Source organism: Cavia porcellus, unplaced genomic scaffold (assembly GCF_034190915.1).
Source record: "Cavia porcellus strain 051 isolate PalLab524CR breed Dunkin Hartley unplaced genomic scaffold, mCavPor4.1 scaffold_3, whole genome shotgun sequence".
Classification (NCBI taxonomy): domain Eukaryota; kingdom Metazoa; phylum Chordata; class Mammalia; order Rodentia; family Caviidae; genus Cavia; species Cavia porcellus.
The window spans coordinates 118,599,390-118,623,312 of NW_026947486.1; the positions used below are offsets into that span (position 1 = coordinate 118,599,390).

The 23,923-nt window shown below is 44.0% G+C and overlaps 1 protein-coding gene across 3 annotated transcripts; it reads right to left on the reverse strand.

The window, feature by feature from the left end:
• Window positions 1-11,402: 11,402 nt before the first annotated feature.
• Window positions 11,403-16,976, reverse strand: LOC100730227 (melanoma-associated antigen 10-like). Of its 3 annotated transcripts, none has more exons than XM_063245667.1 (5): window positions 16,916-16,976; window positions 15,674-15,747; window positions 14,671-14,756; window positions 13,108-13,198; window positions 11,403-12,823 (listed from the first exon to the last, which is right to left on the reverse strand). In XM_063245667.1, the coding sequence occupies exon 5, from the start codon at window positions 12,768-12,770 to the stop codon at window positions 11,667-11,669; it is 1,104 nt and encodes a 367-aa protein (XP_063101737.1). In that variant the 5' UTR covers window positions 12,771-12,823; window positions 13,108-13,198; window positions 14,671-14,756; window positions 15,674-15,747; window positions 16,916-16,976; the 3' UTR covers window positions 11,403-11,666. The 3 variants fall into 3 exon arrangements, with proteins under 3 accessions (XP_063101737.1, XP_063101735.1, XP_063101736.1); XM_063245665.1 differs by having other exon boundaries at window positions 15,597-15,747; XM_063245666.1 differs by lacking the exon at window positions 16,916-16,976 and having other exon boundaries at window positions 15,597-15,864.
• Between the last annotated feature and the right edge of the window lie 6,947 nt (window positions 16,977-23,923).

Consider the following 23,923-nt stretch of genomic DNA (forward strand, 5'->3'; position numbering starts at 1 on the left):
TTTAAGTTAGGCAGAGAGGTCCAAACATGATACCAAAAAATTATAAATTTAAAAAATAATAATTTGGTGTTCCTCAAAACAGGAATTTGCAGATAATGTATTTAGTAAAAGATAACAAAGTGAAACACAAGCAACAAGACGAAACCACATGAGAGCCGTTCTACATCACAAGCCTTTAGGGAAACACGAAATCCAATCGGGATGGAATATCACAACACACAAGCCTGAAATTTTAAAAAGTCATTGATGTGACCAAGTACTACTGAGATGAATAGAGTAATAACATGACTCAATAATGTTACACCTAGGAAAACTGTTTTTAATTATGTTCATATGCATGCACACTTACAACCTGCAGATGAATGCTCAGAGCAGGTCGATTGCTTTGATAAAATTTAGAAGCACCCCAAGTGTCCTTCTGTAGGTCAGTGGATAAACTGAGGTCCAATGGTGTGAACTGCAGACGTCCAAGACCTGGATGAATCTCAAAGGCATTTTCTTGAAAGAAATCAGTCTCAACAAATATTTACCGTGTTCTTTCATTTATATTTTCATGAAAGGACAAAGCACAGCAACAGAGCATAGATGAGTGGCTGTCTAAATTAGGTGTTGACTGAGAGTAAGACAGGAAAGGAACAACACATGGGAATCATTTGTTTCTTTTTTTTTTTTTTTGAGGGAAGTTATAGAACTGTTTGTGCCCTGACTGTAATTACAGTCACATGAGTGTACACATGGATTTTAACAGTACATCAACTTTTTGGAAAGCGGAGCAATATTGGTTGGTAATTTTAAAATGTTAAATAAAAGATGAAATATATTAATCTATGTTAATATAATTAGCATAATATTATACTACAGTGGCATAGTGACAAAATAAGCAATATGATATTGACAATAAAACAGACTTGTGAATCAATGGAAAAAATAGAGGATGCAGAAACAACTACAGACACACTCAGCTACCTCATCTTTAAAAAGGAGGACAAACACTGGCTGAAAGATAGCTTCTTTAACAAATAGTGCTGGGAAAACTGGCTTTCCACATGCCAAACATTAAACTTAGAACCATATCTCACCTTGCAGTAAACTGAAATAAAAATGGATCCAAGATCTAAATATTCAAACAGAAGCACTAAATCTGCTGGAACATAGAACATATAAAGCTCTTAAAAATACAGATGTAGGTAAGCACTTTCTGAACAATGCCCTGTTGCACTAAAAATTTAACTAAGAATCAACAAATGCAATCACATCAAATTAAAAAGCTTCTACTCAGCAAAGGAAATCACCAACAGAGTGAAGAGGCAACCTACGTAATGGGAAACAAGTTTTGCCAGCTATTTCTCAGACAGAGGACTAATATTTAGAATATATAAAGAACACACAAAAAATTATGTCCTTCAAATTTAAAGACCCAATCCAAAAATGAGACTCTGAAATCAACAGACATTTCTCAGATGAAGAAGTACAAATAGTCAAGAAATACATTTAAAAATGTTCAACATTGCTGGAAATTCAAGAATTGCAACTTAAAACAATACTATTCTGAGATTTCATCTCATTCCAGAAAAAAATGACTATTATCAAGAAATAAACCAATAACAAAGGCTGGAGGAGCTACAGAGAAAAAACAACTCTTCACTGTTGGTGGGAGCATTCACTGGTACAACCACTAAGGAAATCAGTATGGAGATTCTGCAAAACACTAGAAGTAGAAATTCCACTTGACCCAGCAATTGCCCTTCTAGACATTTTTCTGAAAGAGTTAGTCATATTCTACAGTGATTCATGATTAGCCATGTTTATAGAAGCACAATTTATAATAGCTAAATCTTGGAAATACCATCTATGCAAATTAACAGATGAATGGATTTTAAAAATGTGGTATTTTCTACATAATGATGTACTATTCTGCTATAAAGGGTAAACGAGGCAATTTTAGGTAAATGTATTCACCTCCAGTGCATAATCTTAGTGAAATAAATCAGACACACAAGTTTAAATATTGCATTTTTCTCTTGTATAAGAAACTCAAAGTATAAATAAAGAGCAAAACAATAGACATTAGGAAATTAGCAGAGTATTTACAAATGGGAAGTGGAACAACAGATGGAGGGAAAGGAGAGGAAAGGAAAGGAAAAGAAAAGAAATTTAGAGAAGAGTTAAAGAAAAATGGAAGGGAGCTTTTGAGAATGCAGAGGGGAAGAATAGTTGGCAGGAGCAGAAAGGGAGAGGAGGAGAAGGGGACAGAAAAGAATGAGTATGTGTTATACACATGTCCATATGTACCACAGACATGGACTAATAAAAACAAAATAGCAAAATAAACAAAAAATGAAATGATTATATTGTTATAATTAATATAAGAAAATTTGACTATTAGAAGGGAAATTATCACAGATAAATTTCAACATTACATAATGTTTGAAGACCAACTCAATAGGTAAACATCATGACCTAAGATAAGGCAAGTGTCTTAGTTACTTGTCTCTCATTGCTGGAACAAAATCTCTCAGTAAAAATTAATGAAAGAAAGGTTTATTTAGCTCATAGTCTGTAGAGGTGTTGGTCCATAGTCAGCTAGCTCCAAAGCACGGTGGCGTGGCTGAGGGTCAATAATTCATGGCAGCTGCAGCATATACTAGAAGCAACAAGAGCAAAAGGGGAAGCACGCCTCTCTCTCTCCCTTATATTATATGCTGCTCCCTGTCCCTGGGCAGGTGCAGCCCTCACACCACCAACACCAGCACTAGACAATAAACTAATCACAAATCCTAGATTCAGCCATCTTACAAAGGCCTGCTCCCCATGATTCCATCAGGCTTTAGGGGGACATTCAGATATAAACTCTAACAGCAAGTAATCAAATCAACAATTAAGTTTGGAAAGTGCAACACTCATCTCTGAGTCAGTGACAGGAAACATAGAGAGCATACACAGACACAGATGGATTCAAATAGTACTGTCAGCCACCTTCATCAAATTTGCATCTGTAGGACAAATACGTGAGAGTGTGAAACATACATTATATTGAAGCTCACTTAGTATATTCAACAAGATAGATGATAAAATAATACTTAACAAATTTAAAAGTTGCCATCATACCAAGCATATTTTCTATTCATAATAGAGAATTAAACTGAAGAATGCAAGCGATAACAGTAACTAACCCAAATATTTAAAATTAGAATAACACACTTACAAATTTGTGCCTCCAAAAAGTGGTAAAGGAAATTAGAAAATATTTAGAAATGAATAAAAATAATACAATATATTATAATTGATGAGATTCAGTTTATGCAATGATTACAGTGATATTTATGTTATTAAATATACATGTTGGAAAGGAAGAAAGACATCCAATCATCTAAGTTTCCACCTTAAGAAATAATAATATAAAACAAATTAAACTCTGAGTAGAAAAATGAGAAACATACAGAAATCAATAAATTGAGCAGAAATCAACAAGCTGAAATTAGGATTAGAATAAAATCAGTGGCCACAAAAGCTACATTTTTTGTAAAATCAGAGAAACTAAACTGTTCAGAGTCATTTAAAAAGCTGTTGACAAGCAATGACATTGGATACAGTTAAAGAATAAGAAACCATAGGTGAAGAGCAACAAATGTATGTTTCTGAAAAAGGTAAAAATGACAGAATGTGTATTGTGCCCATATAAATGAATAAATGTCTTATGAGCTAGAAGTAACATGAAAACCTTTAAAAATTTGGAATATCCAGTAAATTAATTAGACATAGTACTGCAATTCATAAAAAGGAACCAGGTTTAATTTGCAAAAATAAGGAGGATTTTTTTTTATTTTTTAAGGGGAAAAATGTTGGTTAAATAGTCTTAAAGTTTGCCCAAAAAACCCATTAGGTAAAATATTAGTGTTTAATAATTTCATCATACTATATTTTAAGTAATGTGCAAATGCATTTTTAAAATAAAATTTATAAGACTATTTTACTTAAAAGAAAAAAATTATGTGCGTATCTTTAAGGACAAAATACACACAAGAGGGAAAAGAATGTGTAGTTCTTTTTTTCTTTTCTCTTCTTTCTTTCTTTCTTTTTTTTTTTTTTTTTTTTTTTTTTTTTTTTTTTGAGGCAAGATCTTGCTGTGCAGTTCAGGTTGGCCTTGAATTTGTAATGATCCTCCTGCTTCAGCCTCCCAGTGCGTGAATGACAATTGTGCACCACTACAACAAGCAAATTATGTTTTTTTGGTTTTTTGCTTTTTTTTTGGGGGGGGGAGTTTGAAACTCCCTATGTAGCCCAGACTGTCCTTGAACTCACAGTCATTCTCCTGCCTCAGCTTACCCAGTGCTAGGATTACAGGCATTTGCCACCATGCCCTGTACTGCAGAGATTTTTTAATGGGAAAGAACAAAATATACAGTGGTGAGAAAACGCCCAATACACAAGAATGTGGGATCGTAGCAATATCAGAGAAATTACTCATTGCTTTGTAAATATTGCGTCTAAACAAAAATGTAGAAATGGAAGCACAATGAATACAAAACATATGTGAGATACAGCAAACAGCTAAGCCTGTAGCATTTGTGCAGTGAAGTACTGAAATGAATCCCTGCTCCTTTTATGTAGTGGTTTCTCTGTGAAAGATAATCACATATTAACATGTGGATTGAACACATGTTAAGGAAAACACAGATCATTCTGGTGAAAATATTGCATTCTTCTTAGGAAAATCGATGTTAAAAATAACTTTGGACATACTGCACTAGAAACTAAGTGATCGGGGCTGGGGATTTAGCTCAGCGGCATAAGCACCTGCCTTGCAAGCAGGCAGTCGTGAGTTCGATCCCTGGTACCGATAAAAAGGAAAAAGACAAAAAAAAAAAAAAAAAAAGAAACAAGAAACTAAGTGATCCTGCCATCCAGAGGGAGAACGCGGGTGACAGTGACACTGCTGTTGGCAGAGGTGAAGCAAGCCAGCCCCATACTGTAACACATAACGTGCAAACACTGTGTTTTTGTTTGAATGTAGTCTGTGAAATTTGTTTGTTTTGTCTTTTTGAGTCAGGCTTTCACTATGCAGTTCAGGCTGGCCTTGAACTAAGTTTGCAGACTAATGCTAGACCTCAAACTCGAAACAATCCTCCTGCCTCAGACTCCCAAGTGCTGGAATTACAGGTGTGTAGCACCACGCTCGTGTTTCTGTTTTTGTCTTGAGACAGGGCCTTGCTATGTCGTTATATAGTAAAGGCTGGCCAGAAACTCCCAGTGACCCTTCTATCCCAGCCTCCTGAGTGCTGGGATTATAGGCACATGCCACCACACACACCTTCATTTCATTCTAGACCAAAGGTTCTCTTTAAGTAGTTGATTATGGAATTGCCATACTAATTTAAAGAAGAGAGGGAAGGAGGGATGTAAATTGTCTCTTAGAAAATTAAATAAAAATACTGAGTGTGAAAAAAATGTTCAGTTATTATGGGATTAATTACTGAAAAACAGTTCTAAATAACAATATTTGCTACGAGTTTCTAACAAGAGACACGTAAACAAGTTTTTGACACGAGAATATAATTAATGCACATAATGAAAATTACCATGATAATTCCTTCTACCAATTAGTCTATATACAGCCTGTCCTATAAATATAGAACCCAATTATGTCATGGAGAATATGGCTTAAACATGAGTATAGTTTTCCCTTTCGAAATAAAAGTTATTCCTTTTTCTAGAGAGAAGATTTTTAAACAAATGGTATATTCTTACCCCAGCAGCATTGTATTTGAAAGTGAGAGGGAAATAGGAAGACTAAACATTGCTTAACTAATTGGCTTTTGAAGTTTTTCTGTTGTATCTTGCTAGCTACACAAGCATCAGTCAGACATGCTGGAGGCTGAATGAATTCCAGCAAGAAGCTAATCAATTCTGTATTGCAAAGAAATTACCCAGGGAATCTGGGTTTATTTTGGTAGTTAGATTTTAAAACCCAATATTTTACAGTTAAGTGGTAATTCATACGTATTTCAGAAGCGGTAAAATACTGAAAGTGAAAATAAGACAATAAAAATGTTTTCATAAACAGGAAATAATTGTTGGTGTTTTATTGTATACACTCCTAGTTGTGTGTGAATTTATTTCTATGAACACTTGTGTCCCATAGTCTTTCAATCCAATTTTAATCTGAGCAAATTGGAGCCCTGGAGCATTGGTCATGTATAGATAACTTAGATTTTAAATTTAGAGCATAGAATTTCTGATTCTGGCTATGATGGAGTAATAGGGACCATTTTGCTTACTGATCTCAAACACCTAAAAACAAATAAACTGTATGAAATGGTAGCTAGAACCAGCAGGACAAAGTTCCAGACAAGAAAGTGTGTCGCAGAAAGGAATCACCAGCAGTCATAAAATTAGGAAATTATTCCTGTTCCCATTAGTCAGAATGGTAAACTCATGATTCACGTGGCATTTTTAAAGTATACTGAACAGTTCTGCCCTTGAAGTAAGGAAATTCTAATCCCAGATTAACCACTGCCATTAGCTTACCTGATGAACTTTACAATGAAGATCCAATCTTACTGTTCCAATAACTTAACTAGCTCGCAATGAAGTTCTAAATATCATTTACATATAGAAACATAAAAATACCCAGCACTCACTCAGCCAGGTAAAATTCTCAATCAATAAAGGGGAGAACAAGAAATTAAAACTGACCTAGAAATGAGATAGATGATAGATCTAGCAGATAAGGACACTAAAACAATGTTATATATAACTGCCTTTTGTAACTGAAAAAATAAGAAAAGGCTTAAACATGTTAAATAGAGGTGTGGAAATTATAAAAAGAGAACTTAAACCTTGAGATATGTAAGCTACAATGTCTAAGTTGAAAAGTATACTGGATCATTAGCAGAGTGAACAAATAAGAAAAAAGGATTAGTGAACTTGGAGACACAGCAGTCAAACTTTCGGGAACTAAATAAACAGGGGGAAACATTGAAAACAATAAATAAAATACAATGAACTGTGAGGCAAGTTCTAGGGGGTCTATGGTACCTTGATTTGGAGAAGCTGAAAGAGAGGCAAGAGGGGGATTTCAAAAACATACATAAAGAAATAATGGATGAAAACTCTCCCAAATTGGTGAAAACTATAGCCCGCAGATTCAAGGAGTTAAAAGAATTCCAAGAAACAAGAAATATGAACCAAAGAAATCCTTCAACGTCGAATTACTTGGGATGTAGCTCAGCAGCACAGTGCCTGCCTGGCAAGCGCGAGGTCCTGAGTTTGATTCCTGGTACCCCCCCAAAAAAATCACATTACTTAAGGCCAGTGATAAAGAGAATGTCTTTAACATAGACAGAGGAAAAAAAACTTTGCCTGTAGAGGAATATAGATAGATTTATTGTCGGAAACAATGAGGCAAGATGAGAGTGGGACAGTACCTCTAAGGTACCAAAGCAAAGTAAAACTTTCTAATTAAAAGTTTATACTTGTGAAAATGCATGACAAAACAATGGTGAAATCAAGAGCTTTTCTGAAATACATAACCTTAGAGAGTTCTCTAACAGATATACACTGCGAGAAATATTGAAGTTGCTTTAAAAAATGAAAGTGAAAGACTAAGGATGGGGCAAAGGAAACACACTGTGGGGTTTCACATGTCTTTTTTCATTCTAAACTCCAATGGCTGTGACCAGCCGCTTTCCTTTCAGTACCCCAAGTCCTAATACAGTGCCCAGAGGAACCCACACATCCCATGCATTTGCATAACACTCATCATTTCAAGTGAATTCTGAGTGCAAAATTACTCTTTTCTCTGTTGAATAAGAAATTAGTGTAGGAGTTGTGACTCCTTCACGTTTTTGAATGAAATGAGACTGCAAGTCTTTTAGAAGATGCTGGCTGAGATCAAATCATCCGAATGTCAGTTAAGGGGACTGCATGGGTTGTCGAGGGAGTAGAGTGGTCACTTGGTATCCATGGGGCTCAGTTTCAGGATCACCCACAGATACCAGTATCCAGGGGTACTCAAGTCCCTTTATAGTATCACATGAACTTTAAATGATCTTTGGGTAATTTATAACATCGGATGCAATGCAAATGGTATCTAAATAAACGTTATGCTATTATTTGGGATGAGAAGATAAGAAAAAAGTGTGTCTAATACAATGCACCAAGTTTCCTGCTCATACTCAACATGTTTGAAGTGTGCTAGGAATATTGTCTGAAGAAAGGAATATGTCCACAGTGTTTCCTGGTTGACAGGATGCCAGGTAAAAATGCTGCAGCACAAGCCTCTTTCTCAGAGGAGGCTCAGGTCAGGGATGAGAATAATGGTAGAGGGAAGGTTTGGGGCCCAGAGGAAGGCAGAGTCTGTGCCAAACCCTACGGGGTCTCGCGGATTGGGAGCAGAGTAGCCAGTGTTTTGTGGAGAATGGAGAGAGTGCATTGTGGAAGAGGCTCGTTCACCTCCTGGCCAGATATACATGAGAGAGGGGAGTCAGAGAGGCAGGGGCTAGAGTGCCATTGCTACCACTGCCAACGCATGACCAATGACCTAGACCTGCTGCTAGGCCGTACATCTTGCAGACCCCATCCCCTTCAAGTAGCACCAAGGGCTAAGGATCAAGCCTTTGACGTGAGGGCTTTGGACTCACTCCAGATTGACCATGTGACGCTTCTGAGCATGCTATGGTAAAAGAAGAAGGCAGTAACCAGATATGAGCCTTCAGGCTTGGACTTCCCAGACTCAAGAACTTCAGAAAATAAATCTCTATAAATTACCCAGTCTCCAGCACTCTGGTACAGCAGCAAAAGTGATCTCAACAACAAAATCCTAACAAAGTAAGGAAAGGTAAAGAAGACTTTAAAGAAAGGAAGAACTCTTCCAGAAATCCAAAAGACATTTCATTCCTATAGATCTGTAACTATTATAGATATACAGATACACATATGAATATACATATATAGGGCCTATTATGTGGCAGGTGTTTTCAAAACGGCATCACATGGGCCTGCCCAAGTAGCCTGTAAATTTCAGTAGGGAAAGTTTAGCTCCTTCAGTATTCTGTGGTATTCTTTCCAACACTGCTTAAGGCCTCAGCAGGTTCAGAATCTCCCTTCTCTTCTGATGCATTTTGGAATTCTTATGAGTCTCTGCTACTCTGCACATAAGTAAACATATGTGAACACTAATACAAGTACAATCAGGTACATTGAAAACCAGGGTTTTCTCTTGTAGGACAGGCACACAGACAAGAAACAGTAGCCTAGACAACTGTGTTTTTCTTTTTCTAATGTCAGAAAGTGGTGGCTCTGGACAGATGTTCCACTTCCTTGGCAGTCAGCTCCCAAGGAACACTGGGGAAAAGACAGGAGGACCCTGGCTTCCATGGACATACCCCAAAATGTGTTTATTATCTTTGTCATATTCTTTAGACCTAATTTTAGTATCTTTGAGTATTAGTCAGCTCTCCAGTCGCTAGATGAAATACCTGACACTCAAGGTTTAAACCCACAAGATATTTGGCTCATGGCTTCAAAGCATTCAGTCCATAGTCAGCTGGCTCCAAGGCAGTGACATCATTGCAGAAGAACAAGATGCAGCAAAGCTGCTTAATTTGTGGCAACTAGGGTCAGAGCAGAACACCAGAGAGAAAGACCAGAGAGCGGATATTCCACCTAAATTCACAACTCTGCGAACTCCCCAGACAAACCCAGAAGTGTGCTTTACTAATCCCTGAGGTTACTTGCAAGCCAATCAATCCAGCTTGTAATATAGACACCTAACAAGGTCCCTTTTGTCACCTAAGAGACACTGCACAGCACTAATAAATTATGGGTTGAAGTGGGTCCCGGGTAGGGAAGAGTGAGCCCAGTGCTAGCCTCCGGGTCTACTCACACAGGGGAACTTGTCCCAGCCCTGTCACTCAGCAGCCAGCCTCCAGGGAAATTCCCAGCCCCGGGAGACCGGCCCTGTTCACCTGTGAAGCCAATCCGGGCTGTCCAGTAGGGCTGCTGGAAGGGGTGCACTGCGAGTGCCTGGCAGAGTTGTGACCACACTGAATGGCAGGAGGCTGTCACCTGTAATGGGATTTGACCCCACCCCTAGCACTAGCACTTGGGATGTCGCTCTTTGCTCTCAGGATGTGGCGGAGGCTGTGCCACCCTACAGGGCACGGAGAGCACATCGGCCAAAACGGTAACGTTCATGAGTAAAATTCAGCCACTCCTCCCTCTCAGAGGACATGCCACAAAAGCAGGCTGTGGAGGAGTCTTTCCCAGGGGATACAGCTCTGCTCCTAGACTGTGAGGGAAGGAGCAGCTCCTGTTCCTCCCAGCTGATTTTCCACTCTAACCACTACTTTCATTCATACTCCCAAACTTGACCCTTGTTTAGAGGTGTGCAAGGACACTGAAGATAACCTGAGTACAATGTTCTTCTAAGTGATCTAGCCAATATCTTGGCAATGGTCACTGGGCTATTGGAAATTTTCTATCTCCAAGGAAATCCTTTCGGATGATGGATCCGGAAGACCTAATCCATGTTCTACATTACAAAGCGCCTTACCTGCCTGCTCCCACTGCAGCCCACTCTGCTTTGGGCAGCCAGCAGAGGAGACTCTCCAGTCCTGCTTTATGCTCTCCCAGTCCCGAGCCCCCCACCCCGTGTGTCTGGCCTTGACCACTCCGCAATCTCATTGCCATCAGCTCCTCCAGAAGGAACTGTAGTTTCCCAAAACCTCGAACCGCCCTGGCTCTGACTTGACTCAGCTGCTCTTCCTCGGAGTCCCATCCGTCACTATCCCTCACTTATGCTTCATGTCCCAGGGGATGTGACCACATCTCCCTGGCACAGCAGCTGGCCTACCATTCTAGAACGGGTTGTGTCTGGCTCGCCATGGGATCATACTGCTAATGGAGGCTCTTGCAAAGAGCAGGCGGTCAAAAAATATTTGGGTAAGAAATAAGTGATGTTTCATTTATCACAATGTAACCTTGAATTTAAAATGTAAATGTCTTTAATCCCAGCTCTTGGGAGTCTGAAGCTTGAGGATTATCCCAAATTTGAGGCCAGACTGGGCTACATAAGCAAGTTCAATGCCGGCCTGCACTAACTACATAGCAAGATCTTGTTTCAAAAAAAAAAAAAAAAAAAAAAAAGCAAACAAGATCTAGGTGTATATCTTTTAATTTAACTTAATTTGTTCAAGACAGGGTCTCACTCTGTAATTAACCTTGGTTTTAAACTGTAGTCCAGATTAGCCTCAAACTCATGGAGATCCTTCTGCTTCAGCCTCCTGATATCTTTTAATTTTATACAATGATACATTAAAAATAAAAGGAGATAAAATGAATACTGAATTTTTATTAAGTTTTTTCACAATTTCAAAGAAGTTTCAATTCCAATGCCACAAAATGTTGTTACAAATAGCAGGAAAGACTCCCCAACTTGACTCACAAAATACCAAAGCTTTCTCTTAAACATCATAAACAGCAAGAAACATGCAGCTGACAATTTGTAAATGTAAGTTTTGAACTAAACCACTTAACAGGAACATTTTAGGATATGAAGATAAACCCCCTAGCCGTGCGATGGAAGAGTAAGGCAAGGATGACTCACTAACTGCCCCAAATTCTAGCCTGGCTCCTTGCCGCACGCATCACTGAATCATGCTCCCTTACTCAGTGGAGGAAAAGCTGCAACTGGCACTAGAACTTGCACTGGCCAGGGCAGCACTTGTGGCAATTGTAGCTTGCATCCTCTCCTCCTCCTCTCTCAAAGCCTCCTCATACCTGGCTCCAAAGGACTTGGGATCACTCCCACTAAGACTGGCCAAAAACTCTATAATTTTCATTTTGCTGGTTTCAGCGCAGACCCTCGGACCCCACAAGAACTCGTATCGAGCTGGACAGCTGTTGGGCACCTGCTGGTACACCAGGTACTGTTCCTGCAAAAAATCTCCCAAAATGAGGTTCCTGGGGTCCGCATAGATAAAATGTGTTGCTCCAGACCATATTCCCATCACATTCAACATGTGCCAAATGTCCTCTGCAGGGACACGGCCACCACGCAGGAAAATAGTACACAGGAGAAGTACCAGCAGGCCAGTCTTGGGCACGCCCTGAACTTCACTCAACATCCCATCATAGCTGATACCAAGGACAGAGACAAGGACATAGGCGTGGTTGGAGGGCTCCACATCCTTCAACTCAATACCAAAAACCAGCTGCATGCACTCATAGACTTCAGAAAAAATGGCAGCATAGTCGCTATAATTTTGGATGACATTTAGAATTTCTGCCTCTGTCACTAACTCCTTCATTCGATACTTGAAGAGCAGTAAATTCACTAGATTAGTTACCCTGTTATCTCCCTCACCACTAGGTAAAATCTGATAGCCTGGCAGCACCTGGCAAGCATTCACCCCCCCACATGGGCTGCTAACAGAACATGCATCAGATGAGCTCCATGGAGCAGAGACCATAGCGGGGAGGGAGGCATACGCCCCGAGAGGACTCTCAGGGGAAACTGGGTCTCCAGCAGCAGTGTCATCCTCCTCTGAGGAGCTCAAATGTGGAGGAGAGCCCGAGAAAGAAGAGGAGGAGAACGATGTGTGAGAGGAGGAGGGGAAGGAGGAGGAGCAATTGGAAGAGGACAATGAAGAATCCTCCTCCTCCTCCACGGGCACAGGCACCCGAGTATCAGCATGACCTTGGTTGTCATCCTGGGCTTCAGGGTCAGCCTCAAGCATGAAGCAGCGGCGCTTCCGAGAATGAGACATGATGGCTCTGGTGATGGTCAGCAAGCAGGAGCTCCGTGATAGGACTCAGAGGCCTGGCGGAGAGAGGAAGCCCATGAGCAGCCCCACTGAGAACGCCCCTCTTGGCAGCTCTCACAAAGGCTGAGTTGGGGTCCCTCTCCGGGCTGTGCTCTAAGGGCTTGAAGGCTCTGTCCTCCTGGATGGAGGGCATCCAAGGAAGTGAAAGGGCTCTTTGGGTGCAGCTGGCCCACAAAGGACAGAGGTCCAGGAACACAGCAGGGTGAAGGTGGCAGGCACCATGGGGTCCCTCTGTTTGGGGTGGGTGTGGTGTTTAGTGCACATCCGAGCAGCACCTCACCTTAACTCCTGGCACCACCTGGGCTTCCTCTGTGGTGTGAGCTGAGGACGCAGTCTCGCACCAACACCTCACCGTCTGCTTCCTGCAGCTCCTGTAAGAGTTGTGGAGGCCTCAGGCTGAAGCCCTCAGCACAGTCCTGCTGCCTGCACAGGTGGGGTGGCTGGACTTTGCGATGTCCCTGTTGGTATGGGTGTATGGTCCTCTCCCTGCTCACTCAGGGACCTCGATGCCTGGACAGGACCTGGACCCCAGTCCTCTGCTGGCCTGAAGTAATAGGTCAGAACACATGTGAACTTGCACAAGAGGCTACAGAGGGCTGTGAGGGGGCCCCAGATCTGGCCACACCTGCCCTTGGGAGACAGAAAGAGGTGTCACATAAAACAGAAAGAGGTGTTATATGCAGTGGGGCCCATGGGCCCTGGGGAGAGGAACTGGCTCCGGCTTCGCCTGGAGGAATGGTAAGTCTGGGATTCCTCCTGGGAGGACCTCAAGCCACCTTCTCTAAAGCACAGCCACATCTCTGTGAGACACTCAAAGAAGAGGAGGGGGGAAGAGTCTACCCAGGGCCCCTGGGTCTTCCACAGGTGACAGCAGAGCTAGGCTGAGGCCAGGGTAGTGTGTGTCTGGGTATGGAGCTCCCTCTGCCTTCATCTAGACTCCAGGCAGGGCCCAGATCCAACTTCCGCCCTCCAGAGTCCAGCTCCTTCAGTCTCCTCTTCCTCCCTGAGATCAAGCACTCAGCACTAAGAGAGCGGCCCCAGCCTCGCAGCCTTGCCCAGGCTGCCCAGGATGGCTGAGGACTCAGGCGGCTGTGTGTGCAGCACCAAGCATCTGGGCAGGGTGGCCTCAGGTCTCTCTCAGGGTCCTTGCCTGGACCTTAGCAGGTTCCGGGACGCCCAGGTCTGCTGGGCAGATGGGGTTCCTTGTGCCAACCTGCAGACACCCCTGCAGATCAAGTCCTGCACCAGCCTGAGATCCCCAGGATTCTATTAGAAGTGAGCAGGTGCCCCTCTGTCACCCGCACGTGGGGACAGCAGTGCTGACAGCAGGGCCTGTGCCAGTCTCTCATGTGATGAGGAAGCTCCGTGTGCCTCGGTACTGTCTCCATTTTCCTCATGTTGAGGTCTAACCCTCCCCACCCCCACCCTACAGAGGCCAACTGAGATCTCCTCTCCCCTCCCCTGAGACCAAGACCTCCTCCCCTGGGGACTCCCCGCCTCCTTCCTGCCCTGAGCAGAAGGGAGTATGCTGCTTGGGGCCTCCCAGGGCCGACCCCAGGGGACAAGCAGCCACCAAATATTCACAAGTTCTGGGCTGCAGCCACATTCAGTCCCTGGGAAGGATCCACAGACTGCATCTGGCAGCCCCTGGGGTCCTCCATCTGCTCACTACGTAGAGCTCCCATATCTTCCCCTCCCTGCATCCTCCCACCCCAAACAACTTAGCATGAAGGAGAGCAAGTCCCATGCAGCCAACCTCCGCAGGGTCCTGCGGTGAAGAGTGCAGATGCTGGGCTCCGCAGGGCCCCTGTATTTTATCAATGTGTGGCACCTTCCTACTAACCAAAGTTCCTCACGTTGATTTCTGGCAGATTCTAGCCTTGTCCCACTGCTGACAAGATGACACTCCTCACAACAAAACGTGACGTCCTGAGAACAAGAGGACAGAAATGAAGTACAGCAGCTCTGGACACCTCTTCAGGGGTTTCCCCAGCTAACAGAAAGAGCTGTTGCATGGTCTCCTCTGCCTGGAGCATACCCCAGTACTTCGGACGTGCACATGCACTTGCAATCCAAGGCTATCTCCCATGAGCCCGCCTCTTACACAGGGCCCCCTCCTTCCTGTCACCAAGTATCAAAGTGCACTGCCCACCCCCCAATACCAGCTAATCTCAAGGCTGGGGAGGCCCTCTGATTGAGACAACAAGGTCATCTCAACAGTCCTCCAAGTTCTGCCCTTGAGTCCTGGAAGGAGCCCATCCCTAGGACTATCTGCATCTTCCTCCCTCAGATTCAGTTAAAATTGGGAATGTCACTAGTTTCCAAACACAGGCAGCTTGGTCCCATGGTCCTCAGCCCCTCAGGCCCGCCTCATTCTTGCTCCAGCCCGGGGCATACCTTGGTTCCCACCCTCTGCTCAGGGCATGCCTAATCTATGAAGTCCCCCAGACTAGCCTGTGAGCCGGGAATCACCAGCCTGGGCACTGAGCACGAGGCTTTCCTAGATTCAGTAATGACCAGGCTTCTGGGAGAATTCAGAGTCCTGAGACAAAGGCCCCCTCCTCTGTGAGCCACAGTCACACTTGGCTCAGAGCCCACATGGACAAGTTATGGGGCTGCACCTTGGGGCATCGCGCCCAGTGCTTGCCAGGCTGAACCCTGGGGCACAGATCCTCCCCAAGATGTGCCTCTGAGGGTGAGGCACCCTCCTTCCTCCCTCTAGGTGCTCACCTGTGATCCTGGCACAGGCACACGCCCCACCCCTGCTACCTGAGTGCACCAGATCACACCAAGACTCCGACTCCAGGTGGCCTGAGGTCTGCCGTGAGCTGGTCTCCTTCCCGCACCTGTCGCTCTGCTCTCCTCGGTCCAAGCCAGGAGATGGTGAAGTCGCTGGCGAATCAGCTCTGGGGCCCGACCACTGACCACAGAAGCAAAGCAGCAGCGTTACTGTGGGACCCTGCTTCTGGTGAGAGGCTTCCTCACTCTGCCCTCAGCAGCTCCCCGGGACCTAAAAGAGCCTGAGCTTCTCAGCTCCATCATCGCAACCCCAGACCCCAGGACAGGGCTCCAACTCTCTCAGGCCCCAGGGAAGTGAGGAGGGCACTGCCCTCCACTGTGCAGAGCTGACCAGAGTGGCTGATCTGGGGTTCTGGGGGCCGTCTCTCTAGGGCACAGATTCCTCTGTCCTCCAAAAACCCTAGCCTGTACTTAAGGGAACCTGGTGCTATGCATCTCAGTGATTTAAACAAAGCTCCCAGAAGCCTCTATCTTGTGGGGTCCCAAGGAGGGCATAGGGGTACTCTTCTGTGACATTTGCACCTTGAATTACAGCATGAAATAGAGGGTTTTCTAGATATTAGGTATTATTATTGTTCTTATTATTTTTATACCAGGACTCACACTCACAACCTCAGGCTTCTGGTCAAGTGCTGTGCAGTTGCGCTAAATCCCCGACGGAGGCTTTTCAAAATACCTGGGAATATTTCTCGGGCGCAGCTTCCTGGGTCCTCCTTTGGCACCCACCTTTACTAAAATGAGCCGGGTGCTGTCTGCCCTTGAGATTTAAAGCACAGCCCCCATAATTCTCTGACTGTCCTGTGGGGGTCCAGTGAGTGCACTGTGGGCCCTTCTGTGCGAGGTCAGCACCATGAACTGAAGCAGGAAGCAGCGCCTTTTCTGGTAATTGAGTATTATTATTATTATGGTACTGGAACTCATGACCTCACAATTGTCGCGCGGGTGCTAGGACATGGCGCTGTATCTGCGGCTCGACGCTTTCTAGAATGTTCTGCGGCCATTTCTCTCAGTGCGGCTTTCACAGTCCTCCCACAGCCCTCACCTTCCCCTTATCACACTCCTCGTGCCGGGAGCCCGGGCCTCAGCGCCCTCAGCGCGGGCTCGGCCTCGGCCTCCCTGCCCTGGACTCCCTGAGAGAAAGGCTCGACCCCCCAAGAACAAATTGTTCCGCCCCTACAGAGCCCTCAGCCTGGCTAAAACCCTCTTCAGAGTGAGGGTTCGGTACCACGGCCCCTCAGCGCACCCCGCTGACTCTGACTCACTGGGCTTCTCTCCGCTGCTCTCCTCACCTGAGGCGAGAGACCCGGAGCCGGACCCGGCAGCCTGGATCCCCAAGCCCACGAGTCCGAGTCCGGAATGCGGGAACGTCACTTCCGGCGGCGTGTGTGCTGGGGTTTCCCAGGGCAATCGAAGGAGCGGAAGGGCATTCTTGGGGTCCCCCGCTTTCCTCCTAATGATCGGCATCTTGGTTCCGGGCAGGGCCTAGACCCGTGTCCTGGCTGGACAAGGCTCTTAACTCCTGACCAAGGTCTCCTGGGTGCAAAGGGGGTTCTTCGGATGCAGGGCTGACCAGATAGGAAATTCAAGACGGCTGGGGGCCTTCTCTTACAGTTGTGGCTTCTGGACTCCACCCACAGCCCTGCACACGGACCCCAAACAGAGAGCACACATCCTCGGCGCGCGCCACACCTGAAGCCTAGAACGCAGAACGAGTCTCCACACTGATGCCCCACTAGGGCGGAGCCAGCAGAAGCCACATCAGTGCAGGTCCCCTTGTACTTTAAGGGGGTGGTCGCCTTGACTCCCCGCACAGGTTGGGCCTCCGACCTCTCCACCTCCTGGTGCTTGCTCAGGCTCCATGAATCCTCTGAAGAGGTGGCCTTGGGTTGGGAGGGGCGTGGTCAGGATGGCCTGCTAACCATGGTCCCCACGAGGAGTCCAGGGTTTTGTACTTTCTATGAGGTTTTTTGCAGGCGAGAGGCAGATATCTTCATCCTTTCCTTCTGAAAGAACCTACGGCCTCAGCCTCCCGCGTGCTGACATTCCTGACAGGTGCAACACCACAGCCACCATCTTTTGTTTTTGAGACGAGGCTCTTTCTGTAATTCGGACTAGCCTGGAACTAACTATATAGTGCAGGCTGACCTCTAACTCAGAGCAATCCCCCTGCCTCACCCTCCTGTGGGCTAGGATAACAGGCTTGCAACGCTATTGTCCCCACATTTTGTTTTTGAGACAAAATCTGGCTTTGCAATTTAGGTTGCCCTGGAACTCACTACATAGTGCAGACTCTCATCGAAATCATGAAGCTTCTCCTGCCTCAGCCTCCCAAGTGCTAACATTCCTAGATTTCATTACCATGGTAAGCATAATGTTTTCTTTGTTTGTTTGTTAGTTAGTTTGTTTAAAACAACCTCTCATTCTCTAGTTCCAGGTAGCCTGGAACTAACTATGATTACTTACATTAGCAGGCTGGCTCGGAACTCCTGGGCATCCTCCTGCCCCATCCTACCGAGGACTAAGATTCCTGGTATGCACCACCATGCCAACATGTAATTTATTTATTATTTTTTGGTGAATAAAGTCTTGTTCTATAATTCAGACTGGCCAGGAACACACTGTGTAACAAACTCTGGCCAAGAAGTCAAAGTTATTCTCTTGCCTGAGCCTCCTAAGTGCTAGAATTCCTGGCATACACCACAAGAGTGGGCATGTTGTCTTTTGTTTTGTTTTGTTTTAAAACAAGATTTGTTTATTTTTGTAATCGGATCTCCTTCTTTAATTCAGGCTGGCCTGGAACTGACTTTGTAGCATGGGATTTCCTCAAGGTCTTGGTGATTTTTCTGTTTCAGCCTCCCAAGTGCTACTATCCCTGCATGCACCATATTGGCCTGCATGATTTGATATATTTTGTTTTGTTTTTCGAACAAGGCCTGGAACCCACTATGTAGCTCAGTTTGGTGTCGAGCTCATTGTGATCATCCTGCCTCAGCTTCCTGGGTGCCTGGATTACTTGGTTGGTGCACCAGGGCCACCACGACTTTTTTCTTTTAAATCACGTCTCCTTCTGTAATTTAGGCTGGCCTGGAAGTCACCATGTAGCCCTTGTTACCTTTGAACTCGGCCACCTTCCTGCCTCACCCTTCCAAGTGCTAGAAATTCTGGTGTGCACCACAACAGCCAGCACGTTTTGTTTTGTTTTGTTTTGTTTTGTTTTGTTTTGTTTTAAAACAAGGTCTCATTCTTTAATTGAGGCTGCCCTGTAACACCTACTTAGAGCAGGCTGGCCTCTAGGTTATGGAGATTCTCCTTCCTTCGTCTCCCTAGTCATAGGAATCCAGGCTTGCACCATTATGGCCAGCATGGCTTTTGGTTGTTTGGTTGTTTGTTTGTTCATTTGTTTTTGAAAAAGGTCTCCTTCTCTAATTCTACCTTGCCTGGAATTCATTAAGAGGCACTTGCTGCCTTGGAACCGTGGTATTCCTCCTGCCTCAACCTCCCGATTGTTAGTTTTCTGGGTGTGCACCACCAGGACAGGCATGTATTTTTTATAAGGTCTAGTACTGTGAATATGGCTGGCCTGGAACCCACTATGTAGTAAAGCCTGCTAATGAAGTCATGGGAATCCTCTTGCCTCAGTCTCTGGAATCCTGCTAGGATTCCAGATATGCAACACCACAGACATCCTGATTTTTTTGGCTGTGGTTCTTATTGAAACAAGAACTCCTTTGGCTCAGGCTGCCCTGGAACTCACTTTGTGGCACTCGCTGCACTGGAAATTGTAGCAGCCCTCCTGCCTCAGCCTCCCGAGTGCCAGTTTTGCTAGCGTACAGCACAAGGGCTTGCATGGTTGTTTTGTTTGTTTGAAACAAGGACTCATTCTGTAATTGAAACTGGCCTGGAACCCATGGTGTAGCACAGGTTGACCTCCAGGTCATAGAAAGCCTGCTGCCACAGCCTCCATATTGATAGGATTCCTGGGTGCACCACCATGGCCAGCATGGCTTTCTGCTTGTTTGTTTTGCTTGCTTGTTTGAAGAAGGACTCCTTCTATGATTCAGGCTGACTTGGAACTCACTGTTTAGTGCAGGCTTTCCTCTCGGTCTCAGAGAGCCTCCTGCCTCAGCCTCCTGAGTGCTAGGATTCCGAGTTGTGTGCACCACCAGGGCCAAGACGTGTTGTGTTTGATACAAGGTCTTATTCTGTGGTTCAGGATGGCCTGGAATGCACAAGATCAGGCAGTCTGACCTTGAACTCATGGTGATCGTCCTGCCTCAGCCTCCCAAGTGCTAGAAAAACTGGCTTGTGGCCCCAGGGCCAGCATTATTTGACTTTGTGCTTGAGACAAGGTCTTGTTCTTTGCTTCAGGCTGGCTTGGGATCCTCTATATGGCACAGGTTTCCTCAAGGTCATGGACAGCCTCCTGCCTCAGCCTGTAGATTGCTAGTTTTCCTGGAGTGCAACACCAGGGTTAACAATGTTTTTCAAACATGATGTATTTCTGTAAGTCACAATGACCTGGAATGCACTAGAGAGTGCAGGGTGGCCTTGCGGTCATAGAAACCCTCCTGTCTCAGCCTCCGCAGGAGTGCTAGATTTCCTGATATATACCAACCAACGTGTTTTACTTTGTTGTGCTGTTGCATTGTTTTGTTTTGTTTTGCTTTGAAATAGTCTCTGGCTCTGTAATTCAGGCTCGCCTGAAAATCACCACCTACTGCAGGCTTTCCTCTTCGTCACCGAGATCATCCTGTCTCAGTTTCATGATTACTAGCATTCTTGGTATAGACAGCAATGGCATGCATGTTTTTTTTTGTATTGTTTCTTGAAACAAGCACTGATTCTGTAATTGAAGCTGGTGGGGAACACACTGCTTAGCGCAGGTAGGCCTCGAGGTCCTGGAGATCCTCCTGCCTCAGCCTCCCGAGTCCCAGATATCCTGGCCTGCACCACCACGGCCACTGTGTTTTGCTTGTTTCTTTGGTTGATTGTTTTTGTACTATGATTTCCTTTCCTAATTCAGTCTTGCCTGGAAGTCACTCTGGCTCTGTTTCCCCTGGACTGAGGCAGCCCACCTGCCTCAGCTTCCTTGGTGGGCACCACCAAGGTCTGAAACTTTTTCTTGAAACAAGCTCTAGATCTGGAATTATGTATTTCCCAGAGTACACTGTGTGGCACAGGTTTTCTTCAAGGTCACGGAAACCAAAAACCCTCCTGCCTCAGCTTTCACAGTGCTAGGATTCCTGCTAGAATGCACCACCAAAGCTAGCACATTTTGTTTTGTTGTGATTTGTTTCTTCTCAAATGAGTTCTCACTTGGGGACTCAGGCTGGCCTGGAACTCACACTGTAATTCTGATTTGCCTATTACTGGTGGTAGCCCTCCTGCCTCAGCTTCCTGAGTGCTAGGATTCCTAGTGGGAACCAACAAGGCCTGCAATTTTTATTCTTTTTTTATTTTAAAAAGGGTAAAACTAAACAGAGCAAGACAGAACAAAGCAGATCAGAAGAAAACAATGTAAGTGACACAGAGTTCAAAGCAAGACAACAGGACGTCTACAGTGGCTGGCCTAATGTCTCTTATTTCTTTTAAACAGTTGCCTATATCTTCACACGCAATGAATTCATACAAAATAAGATAGTGTAAAACTGATCAGAACAGAGTGATGAAAGCATTACAGGCCTTCAGAACCAGACAATAGGAAAATCAACAATGGCTGCCATAACGTCTCTTGTTCTCTTCAAAATAGCTGTCCATACCTCCATGTATCTGGAAGCTAAACAATACAAAACAGACCGAAACCACTCTAAACACTCCAAAAGAATAGAACCACAACTGGATTTCACAGCATGACGATACAGAATCTGCAATGGCTACCATAATGTCTGTTTTTCTTCAAAGTAGCTATTCATTTCATCACGCATAATGCAATCCATTCTCATAAGCTGTTTAGGACAAGTTCTGGGCAGGTATAAGCCTCTACATGTATACCTATGCTTTCTGCATTAGAGGGAAAACAAAGCAAAACAGAACAGATAATTGGGAAAATGAGGAACAAAAAACACAAATGAATAACAATAGCAAAGAGCCCGAAACACTGCAATACAGGTTTTCGAACCAAGGTGGTAGAACAGAGCTAAGGGGGATATTTTACAGTGATCTTCAAGAGTTCCTCAGGTTACCAGACACAAACTTCAACATTGTTCCAATCCTGTGAATGTGACTTCTGTGTTCTGTGAACTTAATGAATTTGTCCCACAATCATCTTAGCTGTCCTAAGAGGGTTAACACAAATGTAGATATTTTTTCTTTTCCCTTCCTTTTTGTTTCCTCTTTTTCCCAGAATTTATGTTTTCCCTTTGAGCAGAACCTTACCTTTACACTGTATTTATTGAGGATTGTGTATCTTATGTACTCTTACATTTTCTTTCTCTAGGGAGACAATATGATATTTACACATGTGAGTTTGATTTATTTCACTTACGATTATGGTCTCAAGGTGCATCCACTTACTCATAACTATCTCAATGTGACCATTCTTTATAGCTGAGTAGTACTCCATTGTATAAAACTACCACAACTTTTTTATCCATTCCTCAGTTGATGGGGATTTAGGTTGTTTCCAACATCTGACTATTACAAATTGTGCTGCTATAAACATGGATGCACATATATAACTGTGATATGATATTTTCAGTTCTTCTGGGAATATGCCTAGAAGTAGAATAGCTGGAACAAATGGGACTTCCAATCCTAGCTTTTTGAGGAACCTCCAGACTGACCTCCACAGTGGTCGCACCAGTCTACACTCCCACCAACAGGGCAGGAGAGTTCCTTTCTCCCCACATCCTCTCCAGCATTTGTTATTGGTGGTTTTCTTGATCCTGGCCATTCTTTCAGGAGTGAAATGGAATCTCAGTGTGGTTTTAATTTGCATTTCTCTAATGACTAATGATGATGAACATTTTTTATATATTTATTTGTCATTTGTATTTCTTCATCTGAGAATTGTGTATTCATCTCAGATGCCCATTTTTGGATGGCATCTTTGAATTTCAGGGGCCTTGTTTTTTAAAATTCTTTATATGTTCTAGAAAAAAGTCCTTTGTCTGAAGGAGAGTTGACTAAGATGTTTTCAAAATTCATGGGTTTCCTTTTTACTCTGTTGGAGATTTCTTTCATTATGCAAAAACCTTTGAATAAGACAAGATCCAGTGCTTATTCTTGGAAGTATTCCCCATGCAGTTTGACTCCTGTTCATGAATTCTCTGCCTACCCTTATGTCTTCAAGATTTCTACCTATTTGTCTTCCAACAGATTTAGTGTTTCTGCTTTAATATTTAGATCTTTGATCCATTTTGAATTTTACATGGTGATAGGCATGAGTCTAGTTTTAGTTTTCGGCATATAGAGAGCCAGTTTATCCAGCACCCTTTTTTTAAAGAGACTGTCCTTCCAGTGAATGTGGTTGGCCCCTTTGTCAAAGATGGCTGACAAAGTGGCTGAGTGTGTTTGTAGTTGTGGCTGTATCTTGTAAACTATTCCATTGGTCTTCAGGCCTGTTTTTTTTTCCAGTAGCATGCTGATTATTATATCACTGTAACTTTGTTGTATAACTTCAAGTAGCCCTTGTTCCTTTTGAACTCATCTGCTTCCTTCCTCAACTTCCCAAGTAATAGCTTTTCTTGCTTGAACCTTCAGTGCCAGAAATCGTGTTTTATTTATTCATTAAATGATTTTGTTAAAAAAACAAAGTTTTGTTCTGTTAATCAGCTTGTCCTGGAACTCGCTATGTAGTGCAATCTTTTCTCAAGGTCATAGTGATCCTCTTGCCTCAGCTCCCAGAGTGCAAGAATTCCTGGCATGTGCCAACATGGCTAACTTTTTGTTTGTTTGGTTCGGTTTTCCTGAAACATTCTCTTGTTTTGTAATTCAGGTTGTCCTGGAAATCACTATGTAGCGCCAGCTTTCCTTAAATTCATGGAGATCCTCCTCCCTCAGTTCCTTGAGTGCTAGGATTCTTGTTTTGCAGCACCTCAGCCTGCATTTATTTTTGTTTTGTTTTGTTTTGTTTTGTTTGAAACAAGGCCTAGCTCTGTAATTCAGGCTGGTTTGGAACACACTACTTAGCACACGCTTGCTTGCTTCATGTTGAACTTCCCGTGCCCAGTCTACTGAGTGCTAAGATTCGTGGCATGTACCACTAGGCTCAGGATGCTTTTAAAAAAAAGTCTCCCTGTGCAGTTTAGGCTGGGCTGGAATGTTCTTCTTAGTGCAGACTTGCCTCAAGGTCACGG